The sequence below is a fragment of the Balaenoptera borealis genome (genome assembly GCF_965194805.1).
Source record: "Balaenoptera borealis genome assembly, chromosome: X".
NCBI classification, from domain to species: domain Eukaryota; kingdom Metazoa; phylum Chordata; class Mammalia; order Artiodactyla; family Balaenopteridae; genus Balaenoptera; species Balaenoptera borealis.
Genome location: NC_138881.1, coordinates 20,507,827 through 20,529,499, shown reverse-complemented (window position 1 = coordinate 20,529,499; position 21,673 = coordinate 20,507,827). Strand labels below are relative to the sequence as shown.

Sequence of the window (21,673 nt, the reverse complement as noted above, 5' to 3'; positions counted from 1 at the left end):
TTTTTCAGAAGAAGAAAGGAAAAAGAAGAAGGCAAAACCTAAATGGATATAGAAAGATGCAAAAGGTTTGTGGAAGAGAAATTTTATGTTGTGAGGTCACAGCTGGCTAAAATTGAATAGATTTATTTACAAGGATTTTTAAAATGAGCTCAGTAATGTACTGATACAAAACTAGAGTTTAATTTTCTCTCTGTTAAAATCACAAAATTTCTTAGGCTATTGGTCTGTTCTTAATAAAATATTATAAAAGGTTTTTCTTTACCTTTAATGTAATCTGCCTAGGAAACAAGGATTCTGTGTCATGGGAAATATTTCCTGTGTTCCACATTGTCTTTATCAGATCTTTGATTAATTAGGAAAACTGAGTCTTTTCAATTTTAAGAGCTAGGGTTTTTTACAACTATATAACTTTCTATATTTGCCTTTGAAATCTTTCAGTTATCACTTTGGTGAACAGATAACTAAGTATTATGTCATAGTGACTTACACTCCTAACTGATCAAGGGTTTCAAATCTTTTGACATTTTTAACAAACTTCCCCAAATCAAATTCTGAATGAAGTCTTTTTGATCTCAAACTAACTTTGGAATTTTCCAGAGGGCCCCTGGAAGTTCTGAAAAAATTTGCTCTTTCTCCTTATAAAAGAGAAATCTCAGTTTATTTAGGCTTATTTGATATTAAATTACATGGCAAACATTGTCAAATAAAAAGTAATGTTTGACCTTCTTAGGTTATATTTACATAGTATATATTATTAATATGTGTTCTAGAAATTATATGAAATTCCTAAAAACCTGCTATGTCCTTGTATAATGTTATCAGTCAAAATTCCAGTTATTATTTTATAATATTGTATGTCACAAAATAATAATTTGGGCATCATTTTTTGGTGAATTCTCACTAGATCTTTAACCATGGATGTTTTTAAGTCTTTTGTCACAGTTATTGTTTTACTCTTGATTCCTCTCTGAAAGCATTTGTAATCATCTACAGGCAAAATGCTTCATCTTCAAAGAGATTTATGGAAAAGATATTAACAAGTACTCTAGAATACAGGTTTCTGATAACTTTAAGATCATAACACCGAACTGGGTAAGAATTTCTAAGACTCTACTGGAAAAGTGATTGATTCATAAAGCTACTAACCCAAGATGAAGCAAAACAAAAATTAATTACAGGAGACTGAATGAACTGATGAAGATGATTATAACTTTTATGACTTCATTTTAAATATTGCTGGTTGTTTAATGTTTTGTTTTCCAGATTTAAAGGACTCCTTTTGCTTCTCTCTTTTAAGCTATTAATATTTATAACTTGACAGCAATTTGAGAAAGTATACTTTTGTAAACAAAAGTTGAAACATTTATCTTTTTCTCCCTACCTAATCCCTCCAGAATTCAGAAACTCTTATTAAATACTCCTCTTTTCATGACAATATATGTATTTATATAAACTCAATAAGAATTTGTTCTTCTTGTAGCAGGACACAATTAAACAAGTCCTTAGCTTGGCTTCTTAGCCTAAAGAGACTTTAAAGGTCTAATCTGAAATTCCTTATTACCAGACAATTTTAAAGAACTAAAGTTGACTTTATGGAGCCAGTAAAGCCCCTTGGATATTACCAAGGCTTTGACCAAAATGTCATATTTGAGAATCTGCATAGAATTACTATTCTTACTACATTTATGTAAATAATCTATCCAAGTTTAATAAGATGACTTATAAACAAATTAGTTTCACTATAAATATCTTTGATAAAAGTGGGATGAGGGGCTTCCCTGGTGGCGCAGTGGTTGAGAATCTGCCTGCTAATGCAGGGGACACGGGTTCGAGCCCTGGTCTGGGAAGATCCCACATGCCACGGAGCAGCTAGGCCCGTGAGCCACAACTACTGAGCCTGCGCGTCTGGAGCCCGTGCTTCGCAACAAGAGAGGCCACGATAGTGAGAGGCCCGTGCACCGCGATGAAGAGTGGCCCCCGCTTGCCACAACTAGAGAAAGCCTTCGCACAGAAACGAAGACCCAACACAGCCAAAAAATAAATAAATAAAATAAATTAAAAATAAATAAATAAATGTTTAAAAAAAAAAAGTGGGATGACTATGGAAAAAATTGTTTCACTAGAAAACTATGGTTATCATGGTATCTCTCCTACCAGGTAAGTATAGAAAAGTATGGTGTATTCATTATCAAATTCATCAGGATTAGATAACCTGAAGAACTCAGTGATCTAACTTCCCACGTCTATGATGATGATGCAGCTGTTGGTAACAGCAACTACATGACCCTCCATCCTGTTGACTCAACTATTGGAAACAATGAATGTGTGATTCTTTAGCCTGGCTGTATCAACAGTGGTTACCAAGAGTAATGCTAAACTAGTTGGTCACACTCTTAGCTTGCTGAGATAATGACCGGAAAGGGGGGGAATTGCTAAACATAAATACAAAAGGGAGACCAAACCTGAGGGTTCCCTGGACAGACAAAACCATGTAAGCCATGGAAGCAAAACTAGGTCTAGATTATTTCATGAACATAAGCAAAACTTAGGTTATTTCTTATAAATGCCTCTGACAGTCATAATAAAACTTAAGTCATCTTCCTAAAAATGGTATGAGAGAATCACTTTTAACCAATCTCCTGCCATCTGGAACCCCCATTGTAATAATGAGTCATTGTAAACGTTAATAACTTTCTCATTTTCACTTTATAAACTATCCTTTAATTTCATGCCCATGAGCTTCATATCAGTCTTTGAATTTGGAAGCTCCCAGTTTGAGAGCTAAATACTATTTATTGATTTGGTGGTTTTAGTTGTGCTATTTTTGACAGTATCTATATATCTATATCTATGTCTTTATCTATACCTATACCTCCTCAGGGAGATATATATATCTCCTCAGGGAATTTTTACAGGAACTGCTAGGGCCAGGGTGAGGGAGATGGAGGAGCCTGAGCAATACCCGGGGAATAATTGTGGGTTATAGTAGGAACTGGAGTCAAGGAAGAAATGGCCACTTTGAAGAGCCTTTTTAGGAGTAAAACAAGGATCTTTCTTCTCTCCAGGCTTGGTTTTTGCATCTCCACAGACGAGGCCAGACAGAAGCCATATGTGGTGTCCTGTGCAGCGTGCTAATGAGTTACCTATATAAACAGAACAAAGCAGTCTAGCAATCCCATAAAGATCACATATAACGATAAACCAGCTAGAATAATGTCACTGTTTCTGAAGATAAAGTCAACTAATACTTTTTTTTTTAAATTAATTAATTTATTTATTTATGGCTGTGTTGGGTCTTCGTTTCTGCACGAGGGCTTTCTCCAGTTGTGGCAAGCGTGGGCCACTCTTCATCGTGGTGCGCGGACCTCCCACTATCGCGGCCTCTCTTGTTGCAGAGCACAGGCTCCAGACGCGCAGGCTCAGTAACTGTGGCTCACGGGCCCAGTTGCTCCGTGGCATGTGGGATCTTCCCAGACCAGGGCTCGAACCCGTGTCCCCTGCATTAGCAGGCAGACTCTCAACCACTGCACCACCAGGGAAGCCCAAGTCAACTAGTACTAATGGCACCATCCTGTCTTTGTGTGGCCCCATCTCCAAATAGCACAAGATACAAATTTATACCCGAAAACATGTTATGTAAATTCAAACAACCAGCATGATTTTAATGTCTATAAAATACACAAATCCTCATTGTAAAGTCAATTTTAAAAGCTTGTGGGCACTCTGAAGCATGTGCTTTTGCAGAGATAGTGAAGTATGTTGATAGCTTTGTTCCCTCTATGGCAATGCATCCTGGTGCAGCTGTAATTGTATCAGAGGTACTTGTTGATTTTCCTTGGGCTGAGGAATGGCAGGGTTGGCTCCTACGCTGGCCCAGCTGAATGGGCTGCCTTGGGGTCTGAAGGGAGGCTCTATTTCCCAGCTGGGATGGTAGCAGTTGGGGTGGTGTGAAAAAAATGATGGAAAGTGGGTGGGCAAGAGAATGGAGAGAAATAGGATGCAGAGGGAGGAACGAATGGAAGAGAACTGAATTTGTTGGAGAAAGTGTATGAAGTGGGAAGGAGGGTGGCCGTGACAAGGTGAAGAATGATCAGAAGATTAGGCGTGGGTAGGAGAGTTGCCCACTGAAATTTTACCTTTTAAGTCCTATTTTATTGAAAGAGACATCTTTATTGAAGAGGACACCCTGAAATGAAGATGTCCTATCCTGAAGAGACCCTCTGATCCCATGTCACTAATAGTATGACATGTTTTACATGTTTGCCATTTTTAAGCAAGAGGAAATTGTTAGAGGAAAAAGAGCATTGCTAAAAACATAAAACCTTTCAACACTTGAATTTGATGAGCAGTCATAAAGGTGGAGCTGAGGAAAGGTAAGGAAAGTGATAAAAAATTACCACTGTTTTGAAATTGCCTAGCCTGGGTTTTACTTCTGTTGGAACAAGTGGGTATAATACTAAGCATTTTCATGTAACAGCTCACTAGTCTTTCAGGTTTAGGGGGAAAATCACCTTTCCATTGTTTCCTCCTCCCCCTCACAACTTTATTCTAGATCCTTTTGTATAATCTCTAGTCTGGGAAATAAGCTATTTTTTAAAAAGTGGTTTCTCTATCCTAATGAAATAATAGCATGAATCAATTTGTTTGAAAGTTGATGACATAGTTTTCCAAGAACATTTTCTACCTGAATTAGATATCCAAAAATATCTATGGTTTAGCAGCCCAAGGATGCTTACTAGATACTTTTCACTCTTAATATTAGGTTGAACTGATAACGTATTGTTAGGTTTTGTTATTTGATATTATTCTTCTACTTGTAATAATAATGACATTGATAATGTCTTATGTATCTGTCAGTGTATGATGAGGCGTCTTTGATTTTTTTTTTTAATTTATTTATTTATTTTTATTTTTGGCTGTGTTGGGTCTTCGCTTCTGTGTTAGGGCCCTCCCCAGTTGCGGTAAGCGGGGGCCACTCTTCATCACGGTGCGCGGGCCTCTCACTATCGCGGCCTCTCTTGTTGCAGAGCACAGGCTCCAGACGCGCAGGCTCAGTAGTTGTGGCTCACGGCCCCAGTTGCTCCGCGGCATGTGGGATCTTCCCAGACCAGGGCTCGAACCCGTGTCCCCTGCATTAGCAGGCAGACTCTCAACCACTGCGCCACCAGGGAAGCCTGCGTCTTTGATTTTAATGATACATTTGATACCATTTCTGTTACCCTGAGACCATTTCAGAATAGAACGGAGAAAAACAACAAACAGGTGGGGTGGAGAATCTGTTATTCAGGACAGTGATTCTCACCACCATACAACTGTTGCATGTTTCCTGGCCTGATTTTGTGACCACTTTCCTTTCTATCCCTGCTGTCCAAAATTTGGTATAGCATATACCACACTTACAACCCCACTACCACCACACACACAGAAATCAGGGTTGCTAAGCTGTTTTAAGAATTTTACGCATGCTGCCAATTGAGATAATTGTAGACATGTGGTTGAATGCTGGGCTGGCTGGGTTTTAGCAGGGGTTCCCTGAGCTTAGAACTAAGGTAAGTGGACTAAGTGATGAGATCATTTTTTTTCTCTTTAAATAACATCTGGGACTTCCCTGGTGGTGCAGTGGTTAAGAATCGCCTGCCAATGCAGGGGACACGGGTTTGAGCCCTGGTCTGGGAAGATCCCACGTGCCGCAGAGCAACTAAGCCCGTGTGTCACAACTACTGAACCTGCACTCTAGAGCCTGTGTGCCACAACTACTGAGCCCGTGTGCCACAACTACTGAGCCCACGTGCAACAACTACTGAAGCCCGTGCACCTAGAGCCCGTGCTCCGCAACAAGAGAAACCACTGCAATGAGAAGTCCCTGCTCGCTGCAACTAGAGAAAGCCCGCGTGCAGCAACGAAGACCCAACACAGCCAAAAAGAAAATATAAAATAAATAAATAAATAACATCTGCAGTGGGACATCTGTGGGGTTGGTTGCTCTGTACTCCTTTTCTAAGGAGTGCTCTACATCCCCCTCTGAGAGGCTACTTATGGAAATAGCCATACTACTAGATCGTGACCTGTCCATCGGCCTGGGTAAGGAGGTTCCTGGTAAGTCAAATGGGCCAATCACATCACCTTGCCCTGCTGCCACAGTTGACCAGTCCAGGGGTGTGTATCTGATCCCACCTGGGCCAATGAATCTCTTTTCAGGACTTTTTGTATTTGGGATACAGATTTTTGGGTCAGTCTCCAAGCATGTGGATGTGTCTGTGACTGTAAAATGTAAAATTCAGGAGCTGCTTTGGCCATGTGGAGGAAGCCATTATTCAGAGAAAAAAGAATGAAGCCAGTATGCAAAGTAAAGCAAAGATAAGTGATGGAGAAGAGGCATCTTCATGGCATTGAGTCCCTGGTTCTAGCTGTTCCAGCCCAATTGACACTGTTTATACCCTGATTATACACTGATGAGAATGTGTCTGGCTGGAGGTGACTTGATTGCACAAAATTACAAGCTACCCCTACCTATCATTACACCATCTACGTAACCTAAAAAATTCTCTTGAACTTAATTTTTTCCCCTGAACCTACTATTGCCTCAACCGAAAGTTCAAGTAAAAACCAACCAAAAAGTATAATTCGATAAAATATTTATTGCACTGTGTTAGGTGTGGTAGAGTATAAGGAAGTATTGGTACCAAACCAAACCTGGGTCTGCTCACCTGACTCATGGTAAAGCCAATCTACTGACACCGGGTTGTGGTGAAGGATAGTGTTTACTGCAAGGCGCCCAAAGTGGGGTCAAGCAACAAGATAGGGCAGCTCATGCTCAAAAGGCCCGAACTCCCTGATGGCTTTCAGGGAAGGGCTTTTAAAGGCCACATTACAGGTGAGGATTGTAGGGGGCCTGATCAGCTTGTGGACATTCTTCTGATTGGTTGGCGGTGAGGTAACAGGGTGGAATTTTGGGAGTTAAACGTCATCAACCTTCTGGTTCCAGCTGGTCTGGGGTCTATGTGCTTGTGGGCAGCATGCAGTAAACTTCTCCCACCTGGTGGGGGCTTCAGTATCTGCAAAACAAATCAAGGATGTGGCTCAGGATATTATCTATAGCTCCTGAGGAGGCGCTAAAGGTCCTTGACTTTGCTTTATGGCTAAATTATTATTATTTTGTCTTGCTTGACTGTTTTTCCTTTGTTTCTGTATCTTCTCACTTCTCTGATTAAATTTGCTTCATAGAACTTGGGGAAGGCCTAGGAGGCTAAAGCTTTTCTATAAACGAGAGGCAGGAGATATGGTGGGGGAGGGGGGAATCTGTACCTGGGAAGGCCCTGTAGGGTCCTGCTCGGTTTCAGTACAGCTGCCACAAAACAAAACAAAACCGTCACTGAAAAGGTATGGACAACATGAATAAAAAGGAAGGTGAGATCCCTGCAGGCCAAAAGGAGAGTCTTCTGGATGTGGGACTGATAAAAGCAGGGAAAGTTAGGTGGAGAGGAAAGAGAAAGCCAAAGACCGTGCTCCATTTGTAATTCATAAAGTGATTTTTTAAAAAAGCCAGCTTAATTAAAATAGACAAATTTTTAGTAAGCATGGGGTATCAGAAAAAGCATACGATATCAACCCTGCCTTTTAGGAAATTACCATCTTCAAGGACAAAGCAAGACGGGCATGTATTCTGGAAAGATCCCCCCTCATTACCTTATTTTATTTCCTCCTTAGACCGCTTTATCACGTTTGAAACGATATAATTTGCTAACTTGCTTGCTGACTTGTTTTCCTTCCCTATAACGTAAGCCCCCTAAGGGCAGGGAGTTTTGTCTGTTTTGTTGCATCTCCAGAATCTACAGCGTCTTGCGCACTGCAAACAGCTGAATAAGAATTCGTTGAATGAAATGGAAAATCAGATTCTAGGGTAAAAATCATCTTAACTTTTTGGCCTTGAATCTCTCTGGGCGGGCCAAGATCTCCAACTGTCAAACACTAGGGGGCAGACCGAAATTAGGAGAGGAAAAATTTTTTCCCCTTCGGGTAAAGGTTTTCAACCTTTGCTTACGTTAGCATCACCTGGGGCGCCTTTAGACATCCTGAAGACCAGGCTGCACCCTTAATTCAGAATCTCCATAGGGTGGGGCCCAGGCATCGGTATTTTGGAAAGCTGCCCAGAAGATTCCAACGTGCAGCTAAGGGCCGACCGGGAGCCAGGGCTTGGGGGTGAAGGTCGCGCAGCCTTCAGCGAAGCGGGATAACGGAGACAAGCTCCAAGGATGCGGCTGCACCTAGCCTCTAGTCACACCCCAGCGGTGCCGCCTGATGCATTTAATCAACAATGGGGGAGAGAGACTAACTCCAGCTTCTCGCCAAAGAGTGGGCCTTCATGCGCGGCGCGGCCCCGCCCCCGGGCAACGAGGCCCCGCCCCCGCCCGCGGCCGCGCTGCAAGGGTGCGGTCCTGGGGAGCAAGGTCTAGTCCGGCGCCCGCGATCCCTCTCCCGCCTTCCATTGCCCCAACTTCCCTCCGCCGACCGGCGCGCGGGTCCCGGGTCTGTGGTCACGTGTGCGGCGGCGGGCAAGCGCCATGAGGCGGGCGGCGCTGCGGTAGGTAGCCGGGGGCCTGGCGGGGCGCGGGCCGGGGGGCGTCCATGCCCGCCCTCCGCGCTGCTAGCTGGCCCGGGCGGAAGGAGCGGGCCGCGGAGGGCGAAACTAGTGCCGGGGCTTTTGGGCAGAAAATAGGGCCGGGTGGGGAAGGGCGGCTGCCTACCGCGACCCCGCCGGCCTAGGGTGGGGCCCCGCGCCCCCCACCTTCGCGTGTTCTGGCCCGGAGTTTGATGTTAAAAGCGAAGCGGCTCTTTAAGGGAGGAAGTTGGGCGTTCCCTGAAATTCCTATCTCTTTGCTCATCAGGGGGGTGGTTTGGAGTTAGCCCCTTGTCGGAAAGCTAGTACTTAGGGTTGCACGTTCCTTTTCCGGCCCTCTGCCCTCCTTTGCAGAGCGTTTTAAAGGTTGAGTGCTTGACTGACTTGGACTCTGACTTAAGTGTGTTGTAATGTGGGTAGAGATTGCAGGGCGCCTTTTGGGCTTTCAGGACCGCAGGACTGTGTGACCAGGGCCCCTGGTGCTGATTGCACTTTACTTTTACCGAGCAGCAAGGCCTGTAAGGCTAGGTGGGGGAGTGGCTTTGATTGGGCCCCTTTGACAAGGAGGATGCCTTTTTGGGTAAGTCATCATCCCAGCTTGTCCAGTTAAGGCGTAGGGCTTTAGACTCCAGGGCATGTCTGGCTCTCCCCCAACCCCCTTCACCGGAGCACTCCAGCTGTTCCAAGTTCTTTCTGCCTGGTTGGGTCCCAGGGGGCTCACCCCTGTTGCAGCTTCTGAATTCATCCCGCTATAGGTATGCCAGCCCCCCTGGTGTGGCCCACAGTGGTTCCGAGTGACAGTGATCCCCAGCAGTTCTCTTGGGGGCCCTGGATCTCTCTCATTGTCCCTGTGGACCTTGCTCTCAGTTGAAAAAGGTTCTCTGCGTCTCTCTGTCTCTCTCATTCTCTTATTTACTTTGTTATACTGTTTGAAGATGGGTTGAAGGTCATTACAAGAAGAGCCACAGTTGGATTTAGCTTGCATTGGACATGATGTGACAGGCCTTCTACAAGCTCCAGGGTTTTGTTCATGTGTCTTCTCCGAGGAAACCTTCCTTGGAAGTCCTCTGTCTTTGCCCTGAACTCCTTATAAACCTGTGGCTCATTTCCTTTGAGTCCTGTTGAACCTTAAGCAGGTATTCCATTAGTGTCTAGTGACAGAAAGAGTACATAAATGAATACAGACTGTCTGACATGATTAGGTTATTTGACTGGTGGGCAATCTTTGTACTTCTTTTTTCCCCCAACTCACAAAAGAGTCATCTGAATTTGTTTAGTCTCTAAATTGAGGCATTTCCCCAGAGTGGAGGGCATATGAGTGGCATTGCCTGTTTTGGTACTGAAAACTCTTCCCGGACACCCACCCTAAGCTTGGAACCCAAAACAGCTAAGACACTTACGATCACACCTTCATGCGACTTTTGTGACTCACTTGGCTAGCCATGGAGAGGTTGGGCTCCTTGGTCTCCTTTTATTGGAAAGGTTGAATCATGGAGTCCTAGGGCCTGACTGTAGAGGCCTCTTGACAGTTTCTTCTAAAGGCCTAGAGGATTTGCTGTAGGTGAAACTCCTGAGGGCTTATCAGGGAATAAGCCATTAACCCTGAGGTACTGAGGTGTTAAGCAGTGATTGAACCATTCTGCTCCCTCCACCTCAGTGTTGCATATATAAAGGGAAGTAGCCTGAGACTGTGAAAAGAGCAGTTTCCTTACATGTATGGTGTGTATGAGGTGGGGAGGGATTAGAAGAACTGGGCTCTATCCAGTGTGCCAGTTGACAGGCAGGGGAAAAGTCATCTAATTCCTTTGGGCCTCAGTTTTTTCAGAAGGTTGGTCTGAATCACAATTTTTTAAATCTAGGGGCCCATGGGGGTGTCAAAAGGGAGTGGTCTGTGAACCAGCTGAAATAGTATATACCATTTTCTGTATCAATAAAAATGTATTCCCCCCCAACAACTACTGGGCATGAGGGTCCACAGGTTTCATCTGATTATCAGTAGGGATTATATCAAATTGTAGTGAAAAGTTACAATAAGCCAAATGTTCACAAGAGAATAGAAGTTTATTATACCAGTATATGATTAGTATAATCAACGATTTTATTGTTTTTAAATATATATATTTTTAATAAATTTATATATTTATCTATTTATTTTTGGCACATTGGGTCTTCGTTGCTGTGCGTGGGTTTTCTCTAGTTGCGGCAAGCAGGGGCTACTCTTTGTTGCTGTGCGTGGGCTTCTCATTGCAGTGGCTTCTCTTGTTGCGGAGCACCGGCTCTAGGCGCGCGGGCTTCAGTAGTTGTGGCTCACGGGCTCCAGTAGTTGTGGCTCACGGGCTCAGTAGTTGTGGCTTATGGGCTTTAGTAGTTGAGGCATGCGGGCTCTAGAGCACAGGCTCAGTAGTTGTGGCGCACAGGCTTAGCTGCTCCATGGCATATGGGATCTTCCCGGACCAGGGCTCGAACCCGTGTCCCCTGCATTGGCAGGCGGATTCCCAGCCACTGTGCCACCAGGGAAGCCCTAATCAATGATTTTAAAAAAAGCACTCACATTAGGCCTTTGCTGTGTTACAGGGATATGTTTTCAAATTTATTATGGCAGTATGCAACCAACAGGGCTGCAGGACCACAGTTTTCCAAATAATTTGGCCCAAGTGTTTCTCTGTATTCATCAACTCCCTCTTTACTATCTCCGTTTGAGTCTCCATTCAGAGATGGTCCGTTATAGTGCCTGGCTTATTTCCAAATTTCTGGTCATTTTTGACTTTTAGGGGAGACTTTGGAGAAGCATGCCTTTCTAGAATAGAGGTTTTTTTTTTAAGTATTTTTTTTTGGCTGCGTTGGGTCTTCGTTGCTGCACACAGGCTTTCTTTAGTTGCTGTGAGAGGGGGCTACTCTTCGTTGTGGTGGGATCTTCCTGGACCAGGGCTCAAACCCGCGTCCCCTGCATTGGCAGGCGGATTCTTAACCACTGTGCCACCAGGGGAGTCCCCATGGTCAGGCTCTTAACCTCTGTATACTACACTGCTTTTCACTCAGGCAGGATGGGATGATTTTCATCACTTTTCAGAAAATGCTGCTTCTTAAGGAACAAAACAGAAATGCTTGTATATATGTGTATTTACCCAAATATGTGAGATCAGTTTTACAGCTCCTGTTAGTTTGTGATGAGTATTCACAATATTTAGCCATTCAGAGTCAGATCTCATTTCTTATATTGAGATCATCTACTGCAACTATTATTATTGCTAATTAATGTATCGAGGGCATTATTTTTCTGCTCTTTCAGCTAATAGTAGCAATGGAAGATTTTAGCTTTTTCCAGTGTGCTTTTTAAAACCTGATATATTCAGTTGCAGAACGATAGTTTCTGAGATGGCAGAAGGAAGGACCACATGCTCTTGTTTCCTTCAGTGAGGGATTTGAACCTACAGAAAATACATAAAATGAAATAGTGAAAAAGAAAAAAGTTTAACTCATGTTCTGAGAAAATGCAAATTAGAAGGTCAAGAACAAGAAGACTGAAATATTAATTCACATATAAAAGTACATAAATGGAAAATTTATTGTGAAAAAATAAACCACAACTATGTAAGATAGAGGCTTGTTAGCTGTGTGACTGGAGAATAAACACAAAACCAAAACCCCAAATGCTTTAGGAAGTATTCCAGTCTTAGTGAACCAGCAGGGATTGTATCAGGGCCAGTGTGATGAGTGGCTGGCTAAGGAGTTGAATTAGCCAGTGAGCATGTGCTGCTATTTTTGTGTTCTTTGCAGTTAGAGTAGTTGACTTGGTGAAAGGACCAGGATTTGTTCTAGTAGGACAAGTATCAAAACTACTTGTAGATGTTACCAAATATTTTTACTCAGAGACTCTTCCTGAATGCTGTAATTCAGAAGAGAAATCTATAATAAATTTGGGCTCTAAAGAAAATTTAAAGTATGCTTTTTAAAAATAGGTTAGTCATCATTGGACCTGGCATTAGGTAGTAAGAATTTACTAGTCACTTGAGCTAGAATGAGTAAGAGTATCTGGGGTTCTCTACCTTTTCAATGCCTTGCCTTCTTCCACTGTGCTCTCAACAGATCAGTTTGTCAGTCCCTGATACTATACGTGTGTTATCCCTGATAGGATAGTGTGTGGTTAGGAGTCAACAGTTAAGCAATAGTGAGCCAAAATCAAGTTAAACAACTTATTTTGGGAGAACAGTTTCGGCGCATTGGGGTAAATAGCTTTGACTTTATTCCATTGGGGAGTAGGAAATTTCTGCCTAGGTCCAATAAATACTCTCTTTGAGTAACCCTGGAAAGGGTTAATTCTGTTTTCAAAGTTGATTGACTTATAATTGGGTTTAGCTTATTTATTGAGGAAGTATGGTATGACAACGAAATAAATGTTCATAATTAGTTTACTCAGCTGTTTACCAAATTGATTCTGGGTTTCTGAAGCTAATAAGAATAAATCCATTAAACCTGGTTGATATCTTTTATTTATTTTGTAGATCATTACCTAATTGGTCTCTGCTCTCAAGAAATGTTTACTCTTATTGGAGAGATGATTTACGGAGTAGCCTCATGTGCAAATATACATACGCTTGAGAAACATGTACAGACCCTATAAGACAGTATTTACTAAGGATGTGGGATGGCTGAGTGCTCTGGAGGAGGCACAGGTCTTTGGGGTTGCCAGGGAAGAAGTCATGGAACCTTCTCGAAGCGTGTTTCATCTTGTTTTGTAGGCTTTGTACCCTGAGCAAAGGGCTGCTTGCTCCCAGCAGAGGACTGACTCAAGGATCTCAGAATCCCGAGAAACAGAGAGTCTTCCACATTCATGAAGGCAAGCATGGGTGTTTACCTTTTAGGCCTATGTGGGGGGAAAACCCTGTTTTATTTACGAAGCATGTAGATAGACAGTTTAGGGCAAATGAGGCATACTAAAGGTAGATCTTTCATAAACTTCTCACTTAGAAAATGACCAGGATAGCTTTGGGTAGAAATCACATACAGTACTTGAGCTTTGGTTCCTGGGAGCCTTGGGGACTGAGCTCTTTTAGTTAAATGATTTCTGCTTCCTTTGTGTAGGTACTGAAGTGGAAGGCATGGAAAAAAGAGATCTAATGCATAAGCAAGAGACAGGCCCTTCAGTTGTACCAACTAAACGCTCCTAGTCCGTAGTTTTGTTAGAGGGACCCTGTTAATTGAAGTTAATTTCAGTAACTAATCCATATGCAAACTATGGATGTCTTTGTCAATGTAGGAATATTCATTATCATGAAAACTGGGACTTGTTTAAAGGATCCAAATAAATATATATGTATATATATAATTTAAAATTCTGCTTTGTTTCTTGGCCCTCAACACCTGCCTTTCTTCTTACACTGATTATGAACTAGTAATAATCATTTTATGTCACTGAGCATCAGTAGTCTGTGTACTACTTGGGATACTTTCTGTCCATTCTTTTATTCAAGGAGCTCAGGAGGAAAAAAAATCAGAAATAAGACTAATTTACTAATGGATATTTTTGGTGCAGTACTACTCTATGATTTCATTGTAATTAGAGTTTGCACCTAATTTATGGTATATAACAATTGTGGGTTTTTTTTTTTTCCTTTGGCCGTGGCTTGCAGGATCTTAGCTCCTTGACCAGGGATTGAACCCTGGCCCTGGCAGTGAAAGTGCCAAGTCCTAACCACTGGACCACCAGGGAATTCCCTATAACAATTGATAGAAAAATCAACCACTTTTTCATGAAAATTAAGATGTATGTTCATCTAACCATATTTGGTTTTGATCAAATATTTAGTTGTTGAAGGACCAAGGATTGCTATAGTTAATTTTCTGTAACCCGAATATGTATTTTAAAATGCTAGAAAAAAACACATGAACTCAAAACATTATTTAAAATCCTATAGATTTATTTTTTAGTATTGACTTACTACTGCTTATCTAATTTATTTCCCCTTTATCCATATAGCATGTTCACCAATACATGTGAATCATGGTGTGTGTGGTAATTAGTATCAATTTTTTTTTGTAAGTGCTTAAATTTTTTTTTCGCACTAATTCATTCTTGCACTTTTGGGCAATGGGCATTAACTAAACTTAAACTGCTTTTTTTTGCCTTGCCTTTTTTGCTTCATTTTTCTTGCCTCAACTTTTCTAACATTTAGGGTAGTATAAATATATGAGAAATCAATTAGAGTGAGATTCAAATTTTGATATTAGTCTTAGTCCCACTGCCTATAAGAAGATAGGCAGGGATTCTGTTCATAATATCTCCATCATAAAGGGACTCCTGCCAACACTGATACAGCCCCAGCAGATGAATAATTGGAGTTATCCTTTTTTGCTTATTTATATAAATCCCAGTGATTGACACAAGGATATTCTTTTCTGCACTAAGGAGACAATAGTTGTTTCAAGTTTTCGGGAAGCAAAGGCCTGATCCCTTCCCTGAGCTGTTTGTTTTGTGGCATTAAATGGAAATTCATGGATCTTTGAAGCTTTTGAGTGCATGAATCGCTTTTCGTAGTTCGTTGCCATAATCCATTTCTCACTTTCTTTGTTTCATGGAATGACCTCTTTATTTTTGTTTCAGTTCGAGATAAGTTGCGGGAGATAGTAGGAGCATCCACAAACTGGAGGTACGTGCTCTGTGTTTATTCGTTCTTCTATCCCTAAGCGGTGTGCTAGGCTGTGTTTAGGCTCAGTTGATGGTCCCACTGTAGGAATGGGGGGAACCCTTTGTTCAGAAATGGGTTGAGAGTTTTTTTTACTTGGGGGAGAAGATCAACATTCCAACATACTCATCAGTTGATGCTTTGTTGTCGTAAAATCATGTAATTTACACGTACTCTGCATTTTTCAAAGTGTATTCAGGAGTATTACCTCACTGATTCTCAGTGAAACTTGTGACGTGCTTATGACATATGTTCCTATTCCTTTTTTGCACATGATGAGATTGAAACTCAGACATTGAGTGATTGAGTACCAGGTTTGGGACTTGAACCCAAGTTTCCTGGTTTTTCTATTTCATGCACCCTGACTCCTTTACTGCTTCTTGTTAGATCACAATTAACCAGGCCTCCCATACAATCTTTCTCTTTTCTCTTAGTATTTCCCTGCTGTAAAATAGGATAATATCCCTCTTGGTGCATAGAATTTTGAGGCTAAAATGAGATAAAAAGAAAAAGCACAATAACAGTAATCTATTTGGTATAAAAATTATCTAATGACTTCTTTTTTTTTTTTTAACAAATTAGACTTTTTTTTTAAAAGATCAAATTTATAGAGAGAATGTTTTGCTTATCTCTTTTAAATTTTATTTATTTATTTATTTATTTATGGCTGTGTTGGGTCTTCGTTTCTGTGCGAGGGCTTTCTCCAGTTGTGGCAAGTGGGGACCACTCTTCATCGCAGTGCACGGGCCTCTCACTATCGCGGCCTCTCTTGTTGCGGAGCACAGGCTCCAGACGCGCAGGCTCAGTAATTGTGGCTCACGGGCCCAGCCGCTCCGCGGCATGTGGGATCCTCCGGGACCAGGGCTCGAACCCGTGTCTCCGGCATTGGCAGGCGGATTCTTAACCACTGCGCCACCAGGGAAGCCCCCTAATGACTTCTTTTTATCTCTTTATATGAAAAATTTCAATTTTCTGAAAAGTAGAAGAAATGAATACCTTTGTTCCCACTATCTGAATTGGATACTTATGAACATTTTTCCAGATTTGCCAATATACATATACTGGCTAAACTATAAAGGTATCATGACACTTCAGCTCCAGTTATATTCCAATACATCTCTAATAAATAAATATATTTTCCTATGTAAAAAAATCAGCAGTCATGCATCTCCAACAAATAAGATATTCTCTTACATAATGAAATTGGCAGTAATTCCCTAATAGCATATTATTTACCCATATTCAGAATTCCTCAATTGTTCCCCGCATATCTTTTATAGCTTTTTAAAAAAAATCAAGATCTGGTAAACAATTGCATATTGCATTTCGTGGTTATGACTCTTTAGTCTCCCCTAATCTAGGATAATAGTTATCCCTCCCTTCTTTTCTTTTTCCTCATGAGCTTGATTTTAAAGAGGCCAAGCCATGTGTCTTGTTGAATGTTCCACATTGTGGATTTACCTGGTGCCATTTAACTTGTTCGTCAGTTCCCTCCCTATATTTTTGTAGGCTACACTTTTCTGGCAATAATACTTCATAAGTAAAGCTTAGAAAGACAGCTTAATTAGTGATATTGTCAACATTTTAGTTCCCTATCCCCTTGTCTCTCTCTTTTCTTCCACCTTAATCGTCTCTTCTTTTTCTTCCCTTTCTGTCTCCTTTTCATGTTCTCTTCCTCTTTACCTTTTGCTCTGCCTTCCAAACTTCTTTTGGATATACTCCATTTTTCCTCCTCTGTCTCTCTTTCCTGAAATTGAAGGCAGAGAGAGAGAGAGCTGGGGCACAGAGAATACGAGACTTGTCAAGGTGAGAAACGGGAATATGGAGTTCAGTGGCTATGTTGTTCTTTAGTGTAGATATATATATACGTACATATATTTACACTCTATTATGTCCATTTCTGTATTTTTAATTTCATTTCAAAGATTCTATTCTTTGAATACACTTTTTGATGAGGGTGAATATATAGTTCATTTGGATATATCTATATCACTTATAAGTGTATTTTTCTTATCTACTAGCCTGAGAAATTTTTGATTTCACCAAGTGGCAGGTAGGAAGGGAGGGAAGGAAAAGGAGATGAGGTAGGTCCAGACCTGCTCTTTCCTCTTTTGATGGTGTCTGACTGACCTGTACGTCACTGGAGTTGGGGGATAGCACTGTCCTATGTTTTATGAAGCTTGTGTCCTTTCTTCTCAGAGACCACGTGAAAGCAATGGAGGAAAGAAAATTACTTCATAGTTTTTTGGCTACGTCACAGAAAGGACTGCCACCTAGGAGAATGAAAGACAGTTACATTGAAGTTCTCTTACCTTTGGGCAGTCAGCCTGAATTACGAGAGAAATATTTGACTGTTCAAAACACTGTAAGGTAACACGGCACTATTTCTGTTTGTGTCATTTGTTTTTATTTTATTTCCTTTCTTTATTACAACTTTGAGATATAATTCACACATCATACTGTTCACTTATTTAAAGTGTGTGATTCTCTGGTTTTTCGTATATTTAGAGAGTTGTGCTACCATCACCATAATCAATTTTAGTAGATATTTATCACCCCATAGTGTTATTTTTTTTAAAGGGTGATCATTATGATTTCATTTCATCACAGTTTTCTTTATTTCACAGGTTTGGCAGGATTCTTGAGGATCTTGACAGCTTAGGAGGTACTGATATTTTAGTATTTTTAAACTGGTACTTACAGTAATACATTGAATCCTCTGGCTGGAAAGGGTCTTTTTATTCTTTAACTTGCACAGATGGAGATATTCTAAACGAGCAGAAAAAGAAGGGCATCTACTACTTCTGAATTGTCATAATTATTTAAGTAAATTTACCGAAAAGTTGCAGAGTACAAAGAGTTGTTCTCCCCTGAATCATGTGAGAGTATGTTGCTGACACGATGCACATCACCCCCAAATATTTTCACGTGTATTTCCTACAAACAAGGACATTCTCCTTCATAACCACAATATAACCCTCAAAATCAATAACTTAACACTGATATTTAGACAGTCTAATCCTCAGACCCCATTCAACTTTGGCCAGAGGTCCTTTATAGCAGAAGGATCCAGTTCTGGATCCAGTTCTGAATCACATGTTGCATTTAGTTGTTGTGTCAGGGATAGTTCCTCAGTCTTTCCCTGACTTTAATGACCTTGATACTTTTGAAGGTTATGGGCCAGTTCTTTTGTGGAATTTCTCTCAATTCGGGTATGTTTGATGCTTCCCCAAAGTTAGATTTGGGACATGCATCTTTGGCAGGAGTGTCCACAGAAGGGATGCTGTGTTTTTATTGCATCTTAGCAGGTAGTGCATAATTCTAATTTGTCCCATTACTGTGATGTTAACTTTGATTCCTTGATGAAGGTGGTGTCTTCCAGGCTTCTTTGCTGTAAAGTTACTCTTTTCCCCTTTGTAATTAATAAGTACCTTGTAGGGAGGTACTTTGAGACCTTGTAAATATCCCATTCTTCATTAGACTTTTATCAATTACTTTAAAATCAGTATGGACTCAGGGATTCCTATTTTACTGAATGGATTATAATATATTTCTATCATCTGTTTTGATGCTCAACTTGTCCCAGGACTGCCCTTCATTCTTCTTGCTGGCTTCTGTGGATTTTTTTTGGCTGTGTCCCCATCATTCTTTGAGCACTTCCTCACTTTCTGGCGGAACATTTCTAGGCTCATTTGTACTTTCCCTGCCCTAGTCCTGGAATCAGCCAAATCTCTGAGGAGCCCTGATTCTTTTTAATGAGAATGATATTTAGAAACCAAGATCTGGGTGCTGGGAGTTGTCATTGTTGCTGGGGTATCACTATTCCTCTGTGCTTTCAGTGGATGAGCTGGGGAATATATGCACGTACATGTACATTTACATCTATACATGCCTGCCTGTATGTGTATTCCTTCCTTCCTTCCTCTCTCCCTCCCTCCTTTCCTTCCTCCCTCCCTGTCTCTCCCTCCTTATCTGTCTACCTACCTACCTGTCTGTCTGTCTGTCTATCTATAGGAACCCTGGGTTCATACTGATAGTTCCAATTCTAATTCAACCACAGGTTCATTCTTAATTCCTCCCTTTTCTCATTTGTAATTCCCTTCTCCAGCTGGCTCCATTATCTGTAGTACATTTACTTATTTGATCAGTTCCCCTGTATGTAGCCAATTTCATATTGCCGCCACCCCGAAATCCTCATGGACGCTCCCCTCACCTCAGTGGGATTCTGCTCCATCCCAGGTCCCCCTCGTCATTGTGCTCGGGCTGCGGCATGCTGGGCCATCTCGCTCATTGCCTCCCTGCATGTCTTCCTGACCCCTCTTGGGCTTTAGCACCCGACTCTGGGCTATCTATCTTGCTTGCTCCTATGTAATGGCTTTTGGACTGAACTGTTGGGAAAGGGTTTAAAAAAAGGCTCTAATAATCTTTAAAATAGAGACACAAATCCATTGTTAGGCTTACGGCTAGCTACGTTTTTCTTCAGATTAAATAAACCTGCTTTAAAATTCTTATTGGCCTTTTAAAAAAAAATCACACACACACAGAGACACACACACACAGACACACACACAGACACAGACACACACACACACACACACACACACTTGACTTTGGTTTACTTAGGTGTCCCTAAATATACACACTCCCCTGCCACTACCCTGTTTTTCTTCATCACCTCCTGTTGATGGCCAGGCCCTTTCACCTGTTCACTTGATTCTATTCCTTCCATTTCTTCAAGGAACTTGCCTTATCACGTACCCTGAAGATATGTCCCTCATATCTCAAGCCTTTTCTCAACCTCGCTTTTCCCTTAACTTCTAAACATATTCAAGGCTCTTGCATCTTACAATGAAAAATAGGTAAAATCTCCTTCCCTTATAACACTCTCCAGTTTTCTTTCTCTCTCACTGTAGAGCTAACTTTGTGTTCTGGCTTCTGCTCCTCCGTGTCATTGAGCTGATTGTGCCAGACTCTCCACTGTCCCCCTTACTGTGTGATCTCGTGGGTGCTTCTCAGGGTTTACCTGACGCCTTTGAAGCTCCTAATGATGTCAAACTCACCCTTGGGCTTTGGTGACATTTCTTCCTGCCTCTCAGGCTGCTACTTCCCAGTCTCCTTTGTGGATTCCTCTTTCTCTGTTGATCCTTTAAATGTCACTTATCTTCAGGGTTTTGTCTTCTGCCCTTTTTGTTGTTGGGATCTGCACTTTCTCTATAAATAATCTTCAATCCCAGTGCTTCAGTTGCTCTCAGTATGTGGAATACTTAAGAAGCTACATTTCCTGGCCTGCTTTGTGAGTTGCAGACCAGTTTGTCCTCCTGCCTACTGGCCATCTTCATTTGGATGTGCCATGGACTTCTCAAATTCAACATGTTGAAAACAGTCCATTCTGCTCTCCCTGTGCTGTATTCTCTTTCTCAGTGAATGGTACACCATCTTCACTCATGCAAGTTAGAAACCTGAGTTAATTCAAGTCTTGTCAAGCCTGCCTTCTTCTTAGCTCTTGCATCTTTTCTCTTGTCTTCATTTCCACTAATGCTGTGGAAGGTCAAACACTTAGGATTTCTTTTCTGGGTACCACAAGTTTTTTGAATGGAGTTTCTTGCCTTTTGCCCCTCATCTCCCCAGTACATCCTTCAGCAGGTGCATGGATGAAAGGGTTTATTGTTACTCAACAAATAATTATTGAGCACAGACCCTGTCCTGAGGGTTGATGATAAAAAATTTGTTCTTAATAAATTTATTTATTCTTTTTTTTTTTGGCTGCGTTGGGTCTTCGTTGCTGCGCACGGGCTTCCTCTAGTTGCAGCGAGCAGGGGCTACTCTTTGTTGAGGTGTGCGGGCTTCCCATTGGGGTGGCTTGTCTTTGTTGAGGAGCATGGGCTCTAGGCGTGTGGGCTTCAGTAGTTGTGGCACGCAGGCTCAGTAGTTGTGGCTCACAGGCTCTAGAGTGCAGGCTCAGTAGTTGTGGCGCACGGGCTTAGTTGCTCCATGGCATGTGGGATCTTCCCAGACCGGGGCTCGAACCCGTGTCCCCTGCTTTGGCAGGAGGATGCTTAACCACTGTGCCACCAGGGAAGTCCCGATGATACAAATTTGAATGAATCATAGGGCAAGCAGGGAGACCACTAAAGAAGTACAGTACGATTTTAAATGAGTTGATATTTGTAAGGTACATAGAACCATGCTTCGCACCTTTAAATGCTTGTTAAAATATGGAAAGTACACAGATAACCACAGGGTGGTGTAGGAGCTGAGGGTGATATAGGGAAGGAGGGAGAACTCTGAGCCAAATAATAGCTTCATGATTAGGAAAGAGTCAAGAGGAAAACAGGTAGCTGAGCCCTTGTGATTTGTTTCTCTTTTTTGAAGA

At 41.7% G+C, this 21,673-nt stretch overlaps 1 protein-coding gene across 5 annotated transcripts in view; it reads left to right on the top strand.

Moving 5' to 3' along the window:
* ACOT9 (acyl-CoA thioesterase 9) overlaps positions 1 to 21,673 on the top strand; it is a 74,289-nt gene that overhangs the window by 31,890 nt on the left and 20,726 nt on the right. Inside the window, exons 4-9 of one of the 5 annotated variants that reach the window (XM_082375782.1) lie at positions 9 to 65; positions 13,357 to 13,454; positions 14,595 to 14,621; positions 15,219 to 15,264; positions 17,500 to 17,670; positions 17,928 to 17,965. In XM_082375782.1, the coding sequence (XP_082231908.1) occupies positions 43 to 65; positions 13,357 to 13,454; positions 14,595 to 14,621; positions 15,219 to 15,264; positions 17,500 to 17,670; positions 17,928 to 17,965 (403 nt within the window). In that variant the 5' untranslated portion in view covers positions 9 to 42. Of the gene's footprint in view, positions 1 to 8; positions 66 to 8,405; positions 8,582 to 8,933; positions 9,198 to 13,356; positions 13,455 to 14,594; positions 14,622 to 15,218; positions 15,265 to 17,499; positions 17,671 to 17,927; positions 17,966 to 21,673 lie in introns of those variants that run through there. The other 4 variants (XM_082375783.1, XM_082375784.1, XM_082375785.1 and 1 more) reach the window with 4 other exon arrangements.